The sequence below is a fragment of the Embiotoca jacksoni genome, unplaced genomic scaffold (assembly GCF_022577435.1).
Source record: "Embiotoca jacksoni isolate LCO1_2020_lvr unplaced genomic scaffold, fEmbJac1.0.p SCAF_13, whole genome shotgun sequence".
In the NCBI taxonomy this organism is placed as follows: domain Eukaryota; kingdom Metazoa; phylum Chordata; class Actinopteri; family Embiotocidae; genus Embiotoca; species Embiotoca jacksoni.
The window spans coordinates 16,205,676-16,228,224 of record NW_027185263.1 but is presented as its reverse complement, the minus strand read 5'-3'; the positions used below and the strand labels follow the sequence as shown (position 1 = coordinate 16,228,224).

Genomic DNA, 22,549 nt, shown 5'->3' with positions numbered 1-22,549 from the left:
CCAATTCTGTCAGTTTTAAAGAATCTTGAATATGAATACTTCATCTCTTATGAAACGTCTACACATTTGCATGAAAGTGAACTGTTTTTGTTTCTTGTCTGCCTATTTTTCTGAGCGACCAGATCCTCAACAGAAATATGTTATAAGTAAGAGGAAGAGGAAACAGCCCTCGCAGCTGGATGACATCAGAGCAATGAACCAAAGTCATTTAGCTTTATTGTCACAGATAAAAACATATTTCTCAATGAAGATCGAAGTTACTGTTAGGTAATTATAAACAAGGTATCTCGCTCACTCCTTACTCTGCTTGCACTCAAAGCACTTAAAAGCTTTTAATAGCTAGGATAGCTGAAAACTGGAGTTTGACCATCCCTTCTCACAATAGTCTGCTGCATACTGGACTGGACTACCGTAAAACACACACCAGTGAGGACTGTTTGACATTTTCAGACTCGCTCTCTGAGATTTTTTAGTTTACAAAATAATTAGTTTTTTTTTTTTTTTTTAAAGAGCAATGCCTATTTCAACAGTCTTGCAGTAACCGTAGATTCATCCAGGTTTAAACCAACATTGCTGTGAGTAAGAGGTGAATCAGGAACCATGCAGAGAGGCCAGAGCGATGGCCTCACACTCACATGACCTGATGGATGACCTCTTCCCAGCAAACGCCCAGTACACAAATGAGCAAGACCCCAATGCGTGCGTGCATGTGTGTGTGTGTGTGTGTGTGTGTGTGTGTGTGTGTGTGTGTGTGTGTGTGTGTGTGTGTGTGTGTGTGTGTGTGTGTGTGCGCGTGAGAGTGGAAAAAAAGAGAGGACTCTTTTATATCCCATAATGCCGAGTGACCAGGAGGTCTGTTAACTGCTGGTACTTCAATTGAAAATCTCAACCTGACAGCCAAACTGGCAGAAGTGCCACAAAGTGCCCTTTAGTTCTTCCCACAGCTCCACACACCCTCCATTGTTTTCAGCCACAAAGTCTCTCTACTGATTATCTCAGCTGTCACAGTAAAACATCAATATCCTGTTGGATTACAAAGATAGAATAGATTAAGAGATTTACCGTAAGTGCTTTTCCTTCCCAACCCACAGGTTTATGGGAAAATACTTCCCCTGCCCTGCAACAATGGGAGACCGAACAGTGTGTCGTGATCAGAAAACTCATCATCAGGTGCTCGCCTTTCTTTTTCTTGCTTCGTCAAGCTTTGTGTTTGATTTTTTTTTTTTTTAAACAGCTCTCAAGACACAAAACGCTGTCCTCCGACTTTCTTCAAGATCAATTTCCCACACATCCATTTCTCTTTAATAAAAACTTTCCACTTTTGCGTGAAAGGATTTCGACATGTTGAAACTGAAGAGGAGTGACCGAGTGCCACCGTTCACAGCACTGCTGCCTGGTTGTCACTAATACTTCTCTATTTCTGTAGCTGCCTGTTGCTCACAGGTTCAGCTGTCTCAACGATTACAGTCCTGAAACACTGTTCGCATTAATGTTCGCTCGGCTCCTGTAAACACCAATTTGTGGCCAGCGGGGGCAGCTACATGACATTGAAGTCAAGCATTTGTTCCTCAATAAAGTTCAAACAGTGCTGGCGGTGGTGGAGCTCGATAAAGCAAAACAAACTGTTGTAGAAAAAGCTTGTTCACGTACGTCATATAGTGGTCAATGCTGATTGGTTAAAAGCCGCTCCAGTAGTTTGAAAACGAACCCAACCCGAGGTCTTCACCAATCGGATGCAACAACGAGAAACAGTCCCCATTGGAGCGTGGGCAGACGCTCTACGGGGAATTTGGCTTCTATTTTGGCCTTCGAACGCAAACTGTAAAACCAGTCAGCTCCTCATGTCCCTCTGTATCATTCAGAGCAGTTCATATTCACCAAATCCCTTCAGTTATCATTAAATGCAGCCGACAAAGGAAGTAAAACGAAAAAGTACCAAACCAACCGCAATCTTCTGATATGAAAAGGACAGAACAGACTGGGAAACAGGGATGTGTCACAGAAAGCCTTCCTCAATCTATTCTCATGCTCACGTTAGTCACGCAGACCTGACTCACGCCGTGCAGACGGTCTCGGTCAATATTGCCACACGTTTTTTTATTTGAGGAAGTCTCCAAGTGACACAGTATTTGTGTGAATCCCGGCTTCTGGATTAGCCTTCTTATTATTACTTTAAATCACGGAGCCGGGAGGTCAAGCCTCACAGTAGCAGCCCTCCAGTACTGACAAATCCTTCATCCATATCATTCAATCCATATCGACGAGAGCATTTCTGATGAAAGGGTGAATTTAAAAAATAGTTTGACATTTTGGGAAATTGTTTTAAATAGAGAGTGCAGCCAGTAGACTGCTTCCAGAAACAGCTAGCACTCACTAATGAGCATGTTACGTCTGCTTTGTTTAATCGGTACAAAAATGTGCCGGACTATTTCTTGACCCGGAGCGGCGACTTCTGCTCAGTGCAAACTGAACATCGAGCTGTCGCGTCGCATCAGAAAATCCTTCTCAGATACGAGGTGTGTTTGTCGACCTTTCAGGATAACTTTCCAAAACTGAAGATCCGACATTCCCCTCAGCTTCACACCATGAAGTGCTCCTCTTCCTATCTGAAAATATGCACCATTATTTCTGTTTTTAAAATGACTTTACGTCTCTCTTCCTCCCTCCTAGATTACCCCAACACAGCCGTCACCACACTCAAAACTCACTTTGCTTTTTCTATGAACTAAACAAACAAATGAACTTTAAAGTTCACGACAGGCAGTCCTCGCAGTCTTTGTGCTGAGCTAAGCTAACCAGAAGCTGACATATCTTCAAACCAGGCGCACAGACGTGAATGTGGTTTCAATTCTAAAACTGTCAAACTCTTTTTGAGGCCAAGATGTGGCCTAAAGCGCATCGGTGACCTTCATACAAGTAAAGCTGCAGTGATCTCTAAACTAATATAACATCCGCCTTACATACATGTCGTGTCTGATGTGGTGCATATTAGCAGTGAGACGCCACATCCATGCTGGCTCTCAGGTTAATCAGGCAGGAGCCCTCAACAAACAACTAGACCACAGCTTACCGTCATCACCCAAATGCTAAAAGGCCACGTTAAGATAGCCATAAGATTAGGATGGCAAATATTTTTATATTATTGATTGATCCAGAATGGTTTTTATTCATGAGTGTATCAATAAGCTGCATAAAAACTACTTATATTTACTACAAAGATAATACTGTGGTTGCTCCCATCTCACTTTTTCCTTTCGACCGGAAGAAATGTCAAACTCATCTTGACTCTGGTTTCTTCAACAGAGGAGGGTTTTGTTTCTCACGTTCTCTGGTGTTACTTTCACAGTCATACTGTGTGTAGCAGTTTGTGTGGCGCTTAACCGTCCGCCGAACTCACAGGATGTTACTTCAAGCATCACCTGCCTGAGCACATATAAGAAGGTAGAGGGGCTTTGAATGTAATTAGAATAAATGCAGTAGGTCGCATGGTAGAGAATTATCATCCATATTTTAGGGAGATATGACTGTATTGAATACATTAGACTGCATCGTTTTTTTTCCCCAACTACACTGCAGCTCCTTTGAGGCTGATGTAACACCTCTACAGACCTCTTAGCAGCCGTTAATACATCTGTTCCCAAAGGTCAGGCTAGATAGACTTCCTAATGGACTGCTTCACACAAAGAAAATACTGCATCCATCAGTAGAAGAGCTCGTAAAGTCTCAGTTGACGTACTGTACCAAAAGCACAAAGACTGGACTGCTAGTTTGAGGTAAACCTTGAACCTACATGATTAAAAACCCAAAGTGCTGCAGGAGGACGGGTTCACAAAGGAAATTACTTTTTAATCTCTACTACTGTGGCTTATTTTTCCTGTTTTGCCCGGACATGAAAAGTGCAGCAGGCTTTGTGGTGATAGGTGTTAGTTCTCTGGAGGCAGGTCTGACAACACTGCTTAAGAGTGTCTCATTTACTTCGCACCTGGTCGGTCCTTCCTGAGTCAAACCACAAGCAGCGGCTCTTTAGTTTCGTGATGTGCAAGCTGGCTAAGTCACAGCAAGAGGGAGCAGGAGCCAGGGATAAATAAATCACATAACAATGTTGATCTGTTGTAGGTCACTGTGTACTGGTGGACAGTCAATGAGGTTGTGCGAAAAGAAAATATTGACATGCTGGTCAGTGTCCAAAAAACTGATGAGATCCTCAAATGCAAAACTTGCACTGGCTGATAAAAAATCTTTCTCTTCTTTTTCCATGAAAACATGCCATATTTCATTACATTTGGAGTATAGTGTTATCAGTGAAGATGACTTAGTTCCCTGACAGCAGGCCTCTTGCCACATTTAAAATGCATTAGCTGTGCTTTAGTAAGTTTAACACTCGGGGCCTGTCAGACTTTTGCTCTGTACATCAACACCTTCATTGATTGCACTGCACTGCTGTGTTATGCCATTACTTCTCGTGTTTACAGTTCGTCTTGTTATTTCTTAAGTTAATAGCAGCAGTTGTAGTATTGGCTTTACCTGCAGAGGAGGAGTCATCGTGGTCGGAGCTCAGGTACCCGTCGCTCCTGCGGTCGGGGGTGCTGCACCCGGAGCCCCGGGACGCTCTGCGGTAAATATGCGGGAAGGACGGCGACAGTCTCCCGTCGTCGCCGGAGTCAAAGTCTCTGCTGTGCCGAAAAGGCCGCCGGTTGTCCCGGTATGCGCTGGGCGTCCTCTGGCCGTCCCTGCCGACGGTCTTTGGTGCCAACAAGTTATTTCTGACGAAATTCTCGTTCAGCTCCGCATCCTCGTACTCCCGGTCGCTGCCCTCCTCGTTGTCATTGGTTTGGGAGACGGTGACAGGGACCGTGCCCGCTCTCTGGAAGCTGGGCTTCACTGGCGGGACGGGGATGGGGACGGGCATACCTGTCTTGCCGCTGAACCTGCTCCGTTCCCGGCCGAAGGGCGTGCGGAGCCCCGCCGTGTTACCTGCGGTGTGGAGCCACACGCCCCCGGAGTCGGACACCTTGGTCCTCTCCCCGCCGCCCTCGTCGTCCCGCCGCAGCGGTTTCCAAATATTCCCCGTCTTCGAAAAGCCAAACGTCTCGGCATTAAAGTTTTCATCCTTCAGCTCGAACCTCAGCGGGTTGTTCCTCTTCTGTCGAGACATGGTGGTCTGCAGGTAGCACACCTTGAATTTCTCCTCCGCCAGAGCCTTCTGGAGCCTCTTTAGGTTGGATTTAGATGTCTCCAGCTCCGACTCGATGTCCTCCACAGAGTTCAGGTCCATTTGAGGCACTTTTCCGTCCGGAAATTCATTCCTCCAGTGTTTTGCAAATTCCTCCTGTTCCCACATCCTGACGTGCACGCAGGTCTCTCCGCAGTCTGCTCTCCAACGTTGAAGCGAACTGTTTCGTCTTCACCGACAGTTGCTGCACCGGCGTCTCTGTCGCATATATCCACCTCCCCGTCTTCTCCTCTTGTCCTCTGATGAAAATCACACTCCGTCGATATTAACTTGACCACTTTCTGACCATCTTCACGTATACAACTGGCTGGCGTACGTCTGCACGGTGCGCGCATGTGTGTGTGTGTGTGTGATGCGGATAACAAGTTTTGTCGCTACGCTTAAAAGTTTTGAGACTTCCTGTATCCAGACGTGCTGCCTTCACGTACCGCTGGGACAAATGTGTTCGCGTATGCTGTTTTTGCTGCAACATCAACCACGAAGCTCGGGGCTTACTATTTGTAAATGGCAAAATATGTTTTAGTGCTATCAAAATTCAATTTAAAAACATTGAAAAAGCAAAAAAAATAAATAAATCATGGAACAAAAAAATAACGCGATAAATAATTAAACGATAACACAAGAAACACAATAACTGCCTTGATAATAGTAGTATTTATAGAATGAGACTTATATCATAAAATAGTTTCCATCAAATGTTCGTACTTCTTGACTAAAGATAAAATATCAATATCATACCATACCACATAATTCCCGAAAAATGTAAACGCAACATCTACTATGTAGAAGACGAAGCAATTGTCAAATGTTTACACCATGTGGTACACATTTTAGGTCACAATTTATTCGTATTTTTGAGACAATGATATGATAGATGAAATGGTGGTCTGTTATCAAAGTCAAAACAGTGTTCAGAATAATTAATCATTTTTACATCATTCAGATACCAGCATGCTCGAAGGCTTAAGATGTAAACTAGTTAACTGTCGTGGAAAATTTGCCTTCATGATAAAAAAAAATCTGTTATGTTCATAGTTAATTTAAGTGCCAGCAGCAAACTCTAATAGTTTGGTATTATTTGAGCACCTTTCAGCTTAAACAGACCTACTGGATAGAGTGTGTCCCTGCTAATATGCAGGTTTAGCCTGGTTTAAGTGAACATGTTAGATAAATGCAGTTGAAAGTCCTGAACAAAGGCGACTGATCCTATTCTAACGAAATAATAAAAATCACAGTCTGGTTTTCTTTCCGATTGTGTTCCTTGTGGTTTCTATTCAAGCAGCACTGCACAATGACACAGACCTTTTTTTTTTTTTTTGTCTTATCAGGACATGTTTGAAATGTGTATAATAATATCCAGGAAACCCGAGTGAGTACCACAAAATGAAAATGAACCCTTGGCTCAAGGGGCCTCCTGTACTGGGTTTACCCATATTCCTTTCTCTTTCTATGATGTCACTTCATTTCAAAGGCATGGGCAGGCATCTTCCAAAGATACCAGTGATGATTTACCAAATTGCATTATTGCACAGCAGGACTGTTAAAGGAGGGCACAAGCCTCCTTCCCTCTAGCTGGAGGTTTTGGTCGTTTGACGTGAAGGAAGAGAAGAGCTCTGTGTTCGGGTTTATCAGGCTACTTTCAATCAGTCCTTAGAGGAAACACACATACTGCTGGAACCACATGTACATGCACACGTCAGTGCCTCTTAAATGCATTTGTCCATTGGATAACATCAAGTGGATAAACACATCTTCATTCTCTTGCTTGTTTTAATTTCTGCCATTTTATCCCTGCATAAAACCATGTGCTGAGTAATGGTCAGCATTTGATTTGTGGCACACCAGACAAACATTTACTTTGCCTTTCCTAGTACCGGTAGTTCAGTATGTTAAGAGTTAGCAGCAGAAAAATAAGACACATCTTACCTTGAAATCTCTTGATCATTGTGATTTTCATATTGATAAACATCATCTCTAGCACGCCCTGAGGACTAAATCTTCCCTGTGATCTCCTTCAGCTCAGCAGGATCCATGCAGCTGTGTCCAGATGATTAAAAAAAAACAAAAAAAAAAAACTTGGTAAGCAGCCAAGCAGCAGATTTCCAGTAAAGGAGAGCTGTAACGCTATACAGCAGATATCACTATAGACAGGGAGGGGAGGGGTGGAGGAAGAGGATGGACACTCGGTATTTTTGAGTAGACGTTTGGATTCCTGCCCAGAACTGATAGATCATTCTCCCTAAAAGCTTTCAGGAGCCATTGATCAGCACTCGTTGCAGGCCTGAGGGCCCTGATTGGGTTACTGTAATGAATAGACTAGAAAGGCTATGACCAGCCAGTAGTCATGAAACTGCATCACTAGTAACAACACTGATGTGATACAGCAGGAAATGTATGGACTTTTCTGGTTAATCTACAGGTGCTCAATACAGTCAGTTTGTGGAATGCATAACTTGGACTGTCCAGCTGAGACAGTCAGACTTTACTGATATGATTGCTTCATATCAGTAACACAGAAGCCTAAGAAGTTTGCTCAGTCTGGTATTCAGGCCAAAGATAATGACTCGACAGGGGAATACCGCAGGGCTCAGTGTAGCTGGTTTTCTTTCGATCTCATTAGCCATTCATCAAACGCCACTGATTCGATCCAAACCGACAAGTGTGCATTAATCAAAGGTGCTCAATAGATGCGTCATCTGTGAATTAAAGGACATATGATAATAAAAAAAATTAAAAAAATTAAATCCAAGGCCAAGGCATTTCCCCCCAGAGTAAATATATCATTGGAGAGTGAGTTTCTGAAGTGTTCAGGGCCAAATACATTAACTTCAGTTTTGTCTGAATTTAGAAGAAGAAAATTGAAGGTCATCCAGGTCTTTATGTCTTTAAGACTAGCTTGAAGTTTTACAAACTGACTTATTTTGGTTCATAGATAAATAAAGCTGGGTGTCATCTGCATAACAATGTAAATGTATGCAGTGTTTCCTGATAATATCTAGCATGTACAATGTGAAAAATGTCCCAGTACAGAATCCTGTGGAACTCCATGACTTACTTAAGTGTTCATGGAAAAGTCATTTTTGATGTGAACTAACTGAAATCTTTATTAAATGTGGTTTAAACAAGACTAGTCCAGGTCTCTTAATCCCAATGACACGTTCCAGTCTCTATAATACAATGTTGTGATCGGTGGTGTCAAATGCAGCACTAAGATCTAACAGGACAAGTATAGAGATGAGTCTACTGTCTGAGACAATGAGAAGATCATTGGTAATTTTCACCTGTGTTGTTTTTGTGCTTTGATGCAAAACATACTATGACTTTACTCCAACAATTCTTGCACCACAACTGAACATATTCTTTAACGTTTCACCACACCTCTCAGCCTCCTTCACCTCCATCCAGACCCAGATGTTCTGGATTCCTGACATTTCTGATTTAGTTGGTAGATTAAATTTATTCCTGCCCATGAGGAGAAGCAGCTGATAATGTGAGGCAAACATGAGAGGCACGAACAAAATCTTCAACGATGCTGCAATTGTAGCACTTTACTGTCATTATAAACACATGTGTGTCTTCCATAAACACTGAACAGCCTTTCTGCTACATACAGAATCACAGCAGAAGCTCCATGTGTGCACAAAAATAATATGTCAGAAGCAGTCTGCTAAAATGCAGAGTCAGTGACAGATGCTGTTTTTTAATCTTAAAAATGACACAAATGAGAATAAAATTTGGTCAGGAGTTAGAGAACATTATTATCTCTTTCAATAAAGTGTAGAGAAGACAGGACTGCAAATGATTATTTTACCAGATCTAAAGAGAAAGTAAAGACATCGAATATGGACATGCTTCCAGATATATAAAGCATAAAGACTGTGCAAGTGTACAATCGCAGCTTCTGCTGTGGTGTAGCACAAAAATTGGGGCTCTGTGGGCCCTCTTCTTATCAATTCATGTCTCACACATTTTTAGAAAAAAAAAAAAAAATTATAAATATTTTTGCCAAAACCTATACACATGAATCTGTAGTGGTTAAGGGCAGTCACTAATGGACTGTCAATAGCACATCAAAACAAATTATAAAAATAATAATGTGATATATGCTTAAATCTGCACATTTCATTCCTCCTTTCTCATTGTACTGTAGACCATATGCCGGGCTTTTCAAGGGTCCCCCTGCACTGCGGCTCTGGGTAGTCAGACCAACTTTACCTTCTACTACGACTCCCTGCAGGAAAGTAAAGCAACTGAACTAGTTACAGTGTAAACTCCTTAAATGACTGCATGCTGGCTGCAGTCTATTGACATGCCTGCATCAGTGAGAGACGAAGGAGCCAAACATCCAACTCTGACAGTCTGCTGCTGCTTACTACATTATAATCTGTGCTGCAACAGAGTTTATTATGAAGAGAACTTCTGTTAGTGATTGTGTGACGCCCTCTTGTGGCTGCAGGTGAGACCTTACATGACAAAATGAACATTCAATCAAAGCAACAGTGAGGAGTGCATCAGCAAATAATAAAACAGCATAAATTAACATAGAACTATTTATTGTTTGGATAATTTCCACAGGACTTCTAGGACAATGAATTTTACTCATCACATAAATGGTTCCAACAGAAATATTGCTCATTGAAAAATGAATTACTGTAAGACCACAGCAAAACACTTTTAAGACAACACAGACATAAAAACATTAGAAAGTACATCTGCTTATCAAGATTCAACGGGTCCTAAACATCACTTGAAACCAAACGTACAGTACAAGTATATCAAAATAGACACAAATATATTATTATAAAACCTGTTTCACACCGTATCCAGAGCTCGTGTAGAGGGACAGAACACGTACCACTTCTTATCAAAATAATATCCTGACATCTGACACATAATAATTATACAAATTCCACTCCGAATTTGTTGTGCAACTTCTTGGTTAAGGCAACAATAGGACAGCACCACAGATGCAACCACTGGAGTTACAGGTAGGTAGTATCAAAGGCCACAAAACACCCTCCGAAAGATGTTACAAATATATTTTAGGAGACAAACAACGACAGTTTTGTGTGAAAAGTTGCAGGTATGATCCTCAATGGCCTTCCTGAGCAGTAGAGGAAATTTCAAAGGAGTGTTTATAATGATTCATAAGCCATAAATGATTAGGCCTGGCCTTTACTATTATAAAAACTTAGCTGATTTATTGTAAATCTTATTTTTTTAAATAACAACTGTATCATAAATACGTACCACGACAAATACAGCAGTCTTCAGATCAAAGACTTTCACAGTGACTCTTTGCAAATGCTTTTTGCATAGTTAATTGATTTTCAGATAGGAAACGCATACAAAACTAAATCAGTGTGTAAAAGTTGGTATCTAGTCATTATGTGCAGAGAGTCTGTCATTTGCTAACAGAGCAAAGTGCAAAATATGTACACAGATTGCCGCCGCAGCTGTTCACATTCCCCGTTCGCCTCACGGGGCCGTTTTCATGCTTTTCTTGATGGCACTGGCTACCAAGGTTTCTCGCCTGGTGGTCACAAACGCCTGTTGTTTCTCATAATAGGCGGCCTCGTTAATGAAAGTGGGGTAGACGGTGCCGGAGCCCTGGTAGTGGAGGGTCTTTCCGTCGAACGTTTGGAACATTGGGTCACCGGGGTTCAGCGGCTCCCAGTCACAGTCCTGAAAAAACAACAAGCAATAACCGGAGGGGAGGAAACCAGAGAATGCTGCTCAAACTCAACTAATATATTCCCACGTCAAGTAAAAAAACACTCATTTCCTCTGTCATGGTAACTTAGATTTTTAGGTTCAGTCATGCAAACATACACTGATTAACCACAACATTAAAACCACCTGCCTAATACTGTGCACGGTCGGATCTGTCGAGGCCGGCTCTCCACCAGAGCTCTCGGGGTGTCCTATGATTTAAGGCACAATGATGGTAAAAGCAAAGTTGGGAATCAGACTTGTTTTTCCAGCTAATTAGAAAATCCACTGGATTGAGATCAGGGGAATTTAGCACCTTCAAATATTTGTCATGCTCCACAAACCCGTCCTGAACAGTTTTTGCAGCGTGGCAGGGTGCATTCAGTATCCAGCTGAGAGAGCCAACAGAGGAATATTGTTGCCATTAATGGGGTGTGCTTGGTCTCCAGCGATGTTTAGGTAGGTGGTGTCAAAGTAAGAACCAGGACACAAGGTTTCCCAGCAGAACATTACACAGAGCATCACACTGACTCTGATGGCTTATCTACTTCCCACACCACATCCTGCTGCCATCTCTTTCAGTGGTAAACAATGCACACGTCCACATGATGTAAAAGAAACTATGATTCATCCAACCAGATGAGGATTGGACCACATGGGCTGGCCTTCGCTCATCATACCCATCAATGCGTACGTGTCACTGATTCACCAGTTGTCCTTCCTTGGATTACGTTCGGTCAGTATTAACCACTGCATACCAGGAACAACCCACAAGTACTGCCACTTTGGAAATGCCCTGACGTCTAGCCATCACGATTTGTCTCTTGTCACTCTGATCCTGACACCTTGACATTTTTCCTCTTTCCAACACATCAACTTCAAGAACTGTTTGTTCCCTTTCTTCCTAATATACTGTGTCACACTCGTTGACAGGTGCCAGTGTAACGAGATAATCAGCGTTATTCACTCCAACTGAAGTAAATAACGGCCTGTTTTGACTTGTTTTATTGTAACTATTAAGTCAAATCAATTTTTATGCTCTATTTATTGTCTATTGGCCTTTTATTTACCTTTGTATTTATTGTCCTTTTTATTATCGTGTCCCTGGTGGTTGTGTTGTTATTGCCAGCTGTACAACAAATTGTCCACCTGGGGATAATAAAGATAACCTTGCTGACCTGTCAGTGGTTTTAGTGTTGTGACTGACTGGTGTGTAATACTACAGAGTGTTAAGCAGCTGTAACTCAGACCTCTAATATTTACCTGCAGGTTGGGGTGAACCATGGCGATGATGTTTCTATTGGCATCTCTCGGGTAGTCGATCCTCTCTGACACCCGGAAAACTTCCACGGTACAAGGAGGGAACTCCATGCCTGAACAACACACGGAAAACAACACACATACATAGCGTGTGAAGACATGAAGCATATATACTAATGGATGGAATTACACGATGAAAGAAATGTACTCTTTCAAACTTTGTCTAGTTAGAAGTTCCAAACAGAGTCACCTGTCACTGGATTACAAGAGGCTTAAATAAAAGAATATATATGCAAGACGATGCTCAATGAACAGATTTAAATAAACATCTACGTTGAACAAACACAGCAACCCCAAGGGGATTCATGAAATAAGGAAGTGGATTGGAGCAGCATTAATAAACTAATTATTATGCATCTTTCTCGCCAGGATTTTGAATAGATCAGATAAAAGTCAGGTCCATGACACTTATTAACATGAAAAGGAAAACACTCTATGCTTTTAGTTATTTTTAAATAAAGGAAAAATAGCAGATTGGAGTAAATAGTTGGTTTTCTAGCAGCTCTGTTCTAACATGTACATAAGGACAGTGCTAACATGCTGATGTTGAAGAGGTATGATGTTTGAGCTCATACTGCCAAATGAACAGAGCCTGTCTATATGTAGACGGTAGACAAAAAGATGCAAAGCAGCAGAATAATTATATTATTTTCTACACATAAGCTTTTTACTCAAAAGAATATTTTCAGATGAAACCCCTTTGTAATCACCAACATTTTGAATAGAACAGTATTTTAATTACATATGTTTTCTCACAGATGACAGTTACATTTATTTAGTATTTCAATGATGTAGCTCTGTTAAATGTAACTAGTTACTCTCCAACACAGCATATATTCATTTATTTGTATCTGTTTAGCTTTAATGTTCGTAGAGAATCTAAACTGCAGTCTCGAACATAAAAGTCAATCTCAAAGAGAGCTACATGACAATAAACCAGACGGTTTCATCCACTCTCAAAGTGTATCTGTTCAACCTTTGGAACAACACAGGTGTTTGGCGGAGCACAGACATTTTTGGAGTGACTTCTCCACCTGTAACACCACTGATCCATGTTGATATGCAAGAGGCAGCAGAGAACAGGAAGGAGAAACTCTTGAACCCATCTGAGTCAGTGTGGAGGTTATTCTTCTGTTATTTTTCAGCTCCGACAAAAAAATGTCTCTTCCAGCTAAAGGAGTTGTTTCTTCCTGCTGGTTGGCTTCAAAGCCCAGGAACACCGATTCATCACCGTGCCGGGGTTTCATTAGCACCAGTGTGGTCCCACGACAGAACATTACCACAGCGTTGGCAGCCAGACTCTAATGACATGGAAACCGACCAACTCCTAACAAGCGGGCCATTCATCAGCGGGACAGTCGGGGGGGAAACCGACAGACTGCGACTCACACTTGGCCCAGACCGCTTGTTTACGTAAAAAGAGGAGGGAGAGGCTGCCCCGTGCCTACACACATGGCAAACACTGTTCTGCACCTCCGGGAACAGAAAAAGGCTGAGTGGAGGCGTGACGGGCCAGATGCAGATAAATTTAGAGATCTGAGCGGAGGAACATCTGGATGAGTCAGACGCTCCGCCGGGGGCTTTCTGTCTCTTAACGTTACTCGTCAAAGAGATGCTGATAAAAAAAAAAAAAACTGATTGTAAACAACCTATTTGTCTATTACATAACACAATGCAAATCATAATGGTAGTTGTCTTCTGGCCCGGACACTAGAGACAGTTTAACATGAACTAATTCAGTGGTTATGTATGCTTCACTTTCAGCTGGATTGGTGTAATCCTTTAAAATCACCGGTTGTTATTGCCACATTGCTGATTTTGTTGGTGTATAGATTCAAATGTGAAGTCGTACCTTCGTTAAACAGTTCGATGAAGTCCAGCGCATGTTTTAGTATCACTCTCATTGCTTCGAAGATGTTACTCCTCAGAACACCTTGAGGCTGAGGACCAACTTCCAGACCTGCAATGAAACAATCCAAAGATGCATTTACACAGGAAAAACTGTTTTCTACCAACTGAATGGATGTTTTAGGAATATCTGAAATGTAATGTCCTGGTTCATTGTCCAGGAGCAGGGCTAGATGGGGAAATCAGGGGCGGAGCAGCCAACCACCCCCTGCTGTCTGCTAGAGTCAGAGGGACATACTGTAGGTAGTTGGCTTGTTTAAGTATCATGGCCTTAATGGGCCGACTGGATACAGTCCAAACACCCCTAGATCAGAACTTCTTAACATTTCTGGTAGAAAAGTAAAACAACTACAATGACAGTACAAATCACCACAAAGTGATGGAAAATATCCACAGAGAAGCAAAATTATCACAGAGACAAAAAAACCCAACCTCTGAAAAAATATAAAATGACCACAGGTGAAAAAAAAAACACGAATAGATGCTAAACTACCACAAAGACACAAAAACAACCAGAAAGAGAGAAAAAGAAAAAGTGGCCACAGAGATGCAAAATGTGGAAAAAGTCCACAAACTTATGCAAAAAGGCCCCACAGAGACAAAGACCAACCACAGAGAACAGCATGACGACCATAGAAGTGAAAAACGAGTGGATAAGTGGTTCATAATTATAAAGAGATTTATGAGATTGAGAAACTTTGCTGCAAAGATTATTTATAGATTGGATAACGGTGGATAAAGAAGATGGACAAAATGAACGGTCCCCCTTTATTTAAACTGCTCCCCAACTCTCTCCCCCCACCCTACTACTGTCCCCACAGAAATCTGTCTGACCAGAGGACTCACCGACGGGGTGCTTGGCTACAGAGCGTGAAGTGGAATATTTCAGAAGAGGATGTTCATTCAGCAGAACAAGACAACTAGCAGGAGCGAGGGCTTTCTGTAACACAAAACCAGCAAAAACAAGATCTCAGATGAAAACACACACACGCAACACAGTACAGAGGCGTATGAAGGTTCTGCTCTACAGCATGGAAAACTAAATCTGCACCAAGTATGACACACACACACACACACACACACACACACACACACACACACACACACACACACACACACACACACACACACACACACACACACACAAACAGTGACCGTGTGCATGAATCAAGCTGAAGCTGGTAGCCCGTGTTGGTCTTCAGTAAAAGCCATCGTGAGTCATCTCCTCATGATTTATCAGGTAGAACATCATCATAGTGGACCGAGGATTAAAAAAAAAAAAAAAAAAAAAGTCCAACTATGTTCTTCTGAGTTGAATCTAAATATGGTTCAGGTTGTGGTTGTTTGTGTTTATCTGCTTTAACTCAGAGGTCTCTGAATCAGAGGCGGAGCTAGACGAATTAAATCACTGCCCTACAGGACATGAATACTCTTATTTATTCTACTTAATGTTTTCATGATCATCACCAAGATAAGGAATTTAAATATGAAATACTTTATGGGACAGTTTCCAACAGAATTAAGCCTGTTTCAGTTTATATCTCTGAAAAGCCACAAACACATTTCTCATCAGTTCTGTTGCTCACAGTCACAAAGTGTTTGTTGCCTTTGGCTCCGTTCCTCCTCCCTGGTGTTGCTCACCATGCTTTTGTTTTGAGTTTAAGAACAAGACAAGGAACAAGAGCCAGTAACAGCCTGAGCACAAATTGTACTCTAAATTGGTCAATAAGCAAATGTAACATAGTGCAGAGTAAGCTTGTGTTTCAAAATGCTATATGTAACATCATTATTAGTCCCTACATGGAATTCAGCAGGGCTTCTTTTCTTTTATAAATTAAAAATAACACATAAAAAGTATCAATAGGCCTGTCTCGATCCTGTCTGTGACTGAGGAAGTAAAAATGAGCACTTCCACTGAAACCAACAGTTTGCAATTAACTGACCACATCAGCGAGAGGTGAATGTAAACAGGCTTTGCAGTGTGGCCCTGCATGATCTCCAGAAATCTTTTGATACTTGTAGATTAAGGGCCATTTAGAGCGTAAATTCAGAGCTGCTGATTTCAGTGAAGCAGCCATTATAGGAATCAGTCCTATGTTACAGGTGGGTATCAAAAATGGAAGGTTAATGGGACACTTTCTGCTTCTAGTCCTTGAATGTATATTGCTGGGGTTCCTCAGGGAAGTTTCCCAGGGCCCAGAAATGCTGTTTTGATATCATCTCACAATGATAATTGTCAGGATTCCTGTCTGCTCCTACTGTTTGCTCCTCTGTTTTGTCCCCAATCACCTCTCCTCAAGTTTTCTGTCATTCCCCTGTCTGTTTGTTATTGTTTTCCCATGTGTTCTGTGTCCTCCTCTCCCCGCCTCCTGTCATCTCCCATGGCCACACCCCTCACAGGTCTCAGCAGCTGCCACCACTCTCCCCAAATCACCACCATATACCTCCCCGGACTATATGTACCCTATACTCTGCAGTCATCTAGTGTCTGTCCATACTGTCTGTCGGCTCCTGCTCCTCTTTTTCTAGTCCGTGCGATCAGTCAGTGCTCCCAATCTCGGCTGATCGCCGGAGCTAAGCAGGGTCGGGCCTAGTTAGTACTTGGATGGGAGACCACCTGGGAGTACCAGGTGCTGCAGAGCTACCGGTCGGAGCCAGTGAGTCTGACCGTCCGTCCAACGGTCCTGCCAGCTTCGCTCTCCCCGGTGAGAGTCGGTTGAGTTGCCCTCCCGACTCGGGAGGAATAAGAAGACTTTGTCTTTAGGTACCCTGTGTTCAATAAAGACTGTTTTGAACTTGTACCCGAGTCTGTGTGCCTGCGTTTGGGTCCTGTTACACCTCACCACATAACAGATAATCATCTGTAGGAAAGAGCACAGAGGTGGAGAAGATTGTTGTTGTTGAGTTAAACGGTTATAGCAGATAAAACCATTTCCTGTTAATTATTTAGGTTGTATGTTAGATAATCAGCTCTCATGGCACTAAAAGCACTTTGCAAATTTGGCAAAAGACAAATTTTGTATCCAGAAAAGCAGCTCTGTGTCAGTGTAGCATCAAATATTCTGCGTCAGGGTCCAGTTAACGTCACGTTCTTCTCCAAGTCATTAAAAACATGCTGCAGATGCTCTGAGGCAATTTCAAAAATCTTTCTTGCTGTGAAAAGACTAATTGTTCAAATTAAGTTACAAAATAAAAAATCTTTATAATCTAGCTCTTTTTTTTCCTTCTCACCGGGGGTCACATAATTTTGTAACAAGGAATAACTTGACTACTGTTATTCCTTTTAGATTTATTAGTTTAATTGGCGAAAATTTATTTTTATATGCTGCTGCAGTGCTCGGAAGCAACCAGCTAAGAGGTTTTGTTCTTTTGGTTTATTAGAGGTTTGTTTGCTCTCATAGGTCTTGACTTAATACTTGCTTGTTTCTTATTACAGCATGTGTTTGTGCTTTAGTCTGTCTCTGTTTGACTTGAACATCTGACATCTTACCCCTCCTTTTTGTTTAAGAGGGATGCGATAAAACAATATATAGAATATTTTGTGTTTATATAATTTGTTCAATTTAATTGTAAAACAATGTACATTGAATTTACTTTTAAAGTGGTCAAATACATCTATCTCACTATGGACGGCCTGAACATCACTATTGGTTGCATTTGAAAAAGATAAAGAAGGCGTCATCTGTGATTTTTGACTGAGAATAATTGATTACCGAAGACAGCAGTGGTGTATTTGGGTGGTTGATCCTTTAAATGAGTTTGCCCAACACATAAAAGGTAAACGGGTCATTCCACTGTTTACACATGTTAACTGAGCCTCTGTGAAGAGACCTGATTTTAGTGAAACGTTGACTCAGATGGAGGTCAGAGGAAAGCAGAGACCCCTCAACACCACTGTTTACTTTCATTCACTTCAAGAAGTTGACCTAAAACTTATGTTTCCAGTATTCTTCACACTATTCTATATATACTGTATGTGCAACAACTCGTGTTATATAGTTCTCGATGATGGCTGGTACTAAATTTTCATTTTGACAGCAGAGGAACGGCTCCTAACTGAGTGCCGACAGGTGTGTTTGTGCTGTTTATGTGTAAAATCACAGTCAGACCGCCACCTTGATGTAGTTCATCATCTGCAGGTTGAAGTGGTCTTTGGAGCTTTCCAGAATCAGAGTGCAGCCCATGTTGGACGTCGTGTTGTGGAGGTCGAAGATAACGTCGTAGGCGTCCGGGCTTCCTTTGGGCCCGAATATCCTGTTGATCTCCTGAGCTCTCTGCACCTCGTAGGGCAGCTTGTCTCCTCCCGGGGCACTGCAGGACACACACATTACAAAACTGACAGGTGCCGAAGTACTCGCAGCTTATCAGACAATCCAGCTGAAGGAACAATGAGCAATAAAGCATGTTACTTATTTACATGAGAGCGTCCTACACGGCACGTAACACTTTAACCTGTTGGCTGATGGGAAAAATCACAACGGACAGGTTGACTCAGTAACTGTGGGGTTAAATTGTACAGAGTGGATCGAAAGCTGCAGAACAAGCACTTCTTTCTGTGGTTTGTACTCAGACAGGAAAACATGAATAACTGCGAATGATGACTTGATGATCACCTAATTTAATGTAGAGTAACTGCAGGGACACAGAAGTTATTTTTGTGAGCGTTACGAAGAAACTAGATCCACTTTCTCCCAAAGTCTTGCATGTGTGCACTAAAGGATCCTTGAGGAATGTGTTTTGCCCTCAGGATAAACTTAAACTCTGCATGCTCTGACCACTGAATGAGACCTACCCTCTTTTTTCTGTCTCTTTTGAAGCGTTTCAGAATAACCACCAGTCCAGGACATTCTCCAAGCTCCAGTAGAATAGCCCCTCTGCTGCCCACATTGTCTCGCCACCCCTTACATCTACTCTTTAGACATTGTTTTCAGCGGCTGTCCGGTACAGTCTGGAGAAGCAGGACTCTGGTACACAGGCGGCAGCAGATAAAGTGGACTCGAATGCACAGACTTTAGCTGAGAGGACATTTCATTTGTGGAAGAGCAGAGCTGTCAGTCTATTTAAGTAGAAGAAAAGGACACTATGAGCTATTTTTAGAAAGATTCTCCAACCGCTTAATCTTCTTATATGTTATCCTTCAGAGAGGCCAAACAGTGGAAGCTGAAGAGCGATGAGAAGATCTTTAGAGATCAACTAAAATCTGCACGAAGAGGCTGGAAGATTTCACTCCAAGCGTCATCTCAGTTTTACCTCCAGTAATAAAATGCAGACTGAATCACAAGAAATCATGTAATAATATTCATGTTTATTTATAGAGGGACAAGTATGCAGCATAAACCAAGGCCACAGCTTTTATAGCCTAAGCTGATTTGTAACGCCTGTCTCTAGATGAAACATAAAACTCAACAACTCACAACACAAGAGACAGAACAAATCACAAACTCAATAAGTACATTCAAAACACGAAACACAGAAGACAACAAGAAAACACAGAAAATCTGGTTCAGTTTGAGTTAAAAATGATCCAAATCAGGATCCAGTCTGAGTTCTATAGGAAGGAAATTCCACATGTTGATCCCCAAATAAGCATTTATGTAAAGGCACTTTTAAGTCTGTCACTTCTGTATAAACTGGACCGAGGTGCAGGAAGCAGCCTGCTCCATTTATTTACTGAAGTAGAAGTAGCATTACCTCACAATAAAAGTACTATAAGTAATGGTCCTGCATAAAAAAAAAGTACTTTAATAAGTGCACACAATATTTAATAACCTGATTATATCTGTAGTAATATGTAAGTAACAGTATATATATATAGTATATATACTATATTTTAGCTGTATATATTTAACTATCTATGTCTATTACTGTGTTTGTACATTGAGAGCAAGTACAACTGCAGTCTAATTCCTTGTATGTGTAAACATTACTGGCCGATAAAGCAGATTTTGATTCTGATCCTGATGTTGGATGAATGTAGTGGGGGGAAAAGTACATTATGTCTCTGAAATGTGACAGAGATGAAGTGACAAGTAAATAATCAAGTAATCATCTTGCATAATCTTGCAGACTGCAAGTAGTAGGCTACTTCAAAATTGTACTCAAGTAAATGCACTTTCCACACACACACATAAGACTAATATTAAGGATACTAGTAAGAAAGCAATAAAAGAGTATGTAAGACTACCAGCATGCACATTATTAAAAACACTGGGGGATGTTGGGACTGTTTAATAAATAACGCGACGCTGTTATTCAACCACATCAGTACACATAGGCTGCTGCATGTCTTCATGCACACTGACTACATGAGCCAGCGTTTGTGTAAGACTCCGTTTTCCGCTTTAGTGGACATGAAAGACCGAATGGGAGAAAAAAAAAAAAAAAAAAAAGAAAGAGGTCTTTAATCATTTGCAGCTCGGTCACGTTCCGCTCACGTTTTTCCTGCTGGCTGACAGTCAGCTGAAGTCGGGGAGGAGGGGACACGCTGCTCTGCTGTTATTGGGAGAGGGGCGCGGAGGAGGGTACGGCACGGACCACAGTAAACACACACACACACACACACACACACCAGGGTACCTGTGATAGTAACAGTCGGATGGAAATTTCCACGTGACAGGATGAAAAGAGGGTAGATCAGCTTTTGAGGACATTTGTAACCTTCTTCTTTAATGGCTTCCGTATGTGTGCATACTATGTGGTGTTAACCACTGATCCCATAGTAGCCTATGTTCCTCTTTTGTCTGGCAGGGCGCGCGCCTGGATCACAATAGTTAAAAAATGTCACCACTTACAGTGCAGGTGTGCGCATGTGTCTTTTTTTTTTTCTTTTCTTTTTAACATGATTGCGCCCACAATTAAATAATCAAACTAAAACAGGGGTCTGCTGGTAATCGTGAGTCTGTTTTATGGATCTGTGCCATATAAAAGTTCCATTCAACATGTAGCCTGGCATGACAACAAACAGGAGCACCACCACCAACGAGCCTGTACCGGCGTGTTTACCTGAGGTTTTCCGGCGTGAAGGCACGGTTCAGGTCCGTGTCCACATATCTGGTGCACTTCTCCACAGCCTTGGGGTTGGTGATGAAAGCTCTGGTCTCGACTCCCTTCCTCTGGATCTCGGCGCCGTTCTTCATCCACAGGTTTACAAGCGTCACGCCGGACATCTCGTTTCCGTGCGTCCCCCCGAAAATAGCCACTCTCCGCGCCTCGCTGAAACGCGCGCTGTTGTTGTAAGAAGACATGTCTGGATACGGGCGAGGATGAAGACACGCCGGTCCCACGCAGAGGCTTCCCGAGTGGAGGAAAAAGTTTCCAGCTGGAGCTTCACAGACTGTTTTAAATGCCTGCTGAGGCTGCGCCCTTACGTAACGTGCCCGCTGGCTTGTTTTGGTCAGTCACCGTACGTAAAATGCGCTGAGTTGGACACGTATATCTCGTTTGTAGTCGAACCCCCCCCCCCCCCCCCCCCCCCCCCCCTCTGTTTACCTGTCACTTTCAGACCTACGGACAATAACTACGGGCTTCCGGTGAGGTTCTTTCAAAATAAAATGGAGTTTAGTTTTTACAGTGGTATAAGCCACACTCGATGGGATCGTTTACTTTCAGAATTGCTTTTTCAACTAATGTCCTTTAACATACTGTATTTGCAATATGCAAATCCAGTATGTTAAAGCAGCAATTAAATCCAATTGCAACGTTTTTTTTTCTATCCAAAATATCCAGTTTACAGTTTATGAGGCTCTATTATAACATAACTAGATTCTAAATTAATTTGATGTTAAGCAAACCTGTTGTTTGAGAGGATACCATTACTGATTTCACCTATAAAAAAAAAAACAGCAGAAGTTAAATTCCAGAGAATATACCTACTTGCTTGAATATTCATTCTTGAAAGTGATTGACCTAAAGCAGTGGCACAAAATTACCTATTTAGTTCATGAATGGTTTGCATTTAAGGTGCACTTTGTTATATCTGATCGTCACTTGGACGTTTCTCTTCATTTCAACCCTCTGTTCAGACTAAAATTGTGGGGTTTTTTTCTTCCCCAAAAACAGCCAACAAAGCAGATCTGTAAACCTGAACAGTCTGACTTGGTGTTTCAGTGGTAAATAGAGCTTCTTAGCAGCTCATTTGCAATACAAGTATAAACAGGTTGCTGAAGTAGTGGAAAGATCTCCCACACAGAAACCAACAATAACACTTTCATCATCAGGAAGAATTATCCAACAGCAACAGTTTGGCGTTAGGGAGGCTTGAGAATTTAACTTAAGAAAAGATATGGGGGAAATGTATTGTCAAAGTTTTCTCAAAACAAGGCAAAAAAAAGACCTTGATTTTTCTCATAAATGTCCATTAGGTGGCAGAATAGGTGT

At 41.9% G+C, this 22,549-nt stretch overlaps 2 protein-coding genes across 2 annotated transcripts in view; both read right to left on the bottom strand.

Annotated features, from left to right (window-relative positions):
* The window catches only part of abr (ABR activator of RhoGEF and GTPase), a 138,914-nt gene extending 133,325 nt beyond the window's left edge, over positions 1–5,589 (bottom strand). Inside the window, exon 1 of the mRNA XM_069146921.1 lies at positions 4,525–5,589. Within this exon, the coding sequence (XP_069003022.1) occupies positions 4,525–5,341 (817 nt within the window). The 5' untranslated portion in view covers positions 5,342–5,589. The remainder of the gene's footprint in view (positions 1–4,524) is intronic.
* Positions 5,590–9,769: 4,180 nt separating this feature from the next.
* aspa (aspartoacylase) lies at positions 9,770–21,616 on the bottom strand. Its single transcript, XM_069146919.1, has 6 exons — positions 21,176–21,616; positions 18,289–18,484; positions 15,020–15,113; positions 14,118–14,225; positions 12,209–12,318; positions 9,770–10,918 (listed from the first exon to the last, which is right to left on the bottom strand). Exons 1-6 carry the CDS (start codon positions 21,415–21,417, stop codon positions 10,712–10,714), a joined length of 957 nt encoding a protein of 318 aa, XP_069003020.1. The 5' UTR covers positions 21,418–21,616; the 3' UTR covers positions 9,770–10,711.
* Between the last annotated feature and the right edge of the window lie 933 nt (positions 21,617–22,549).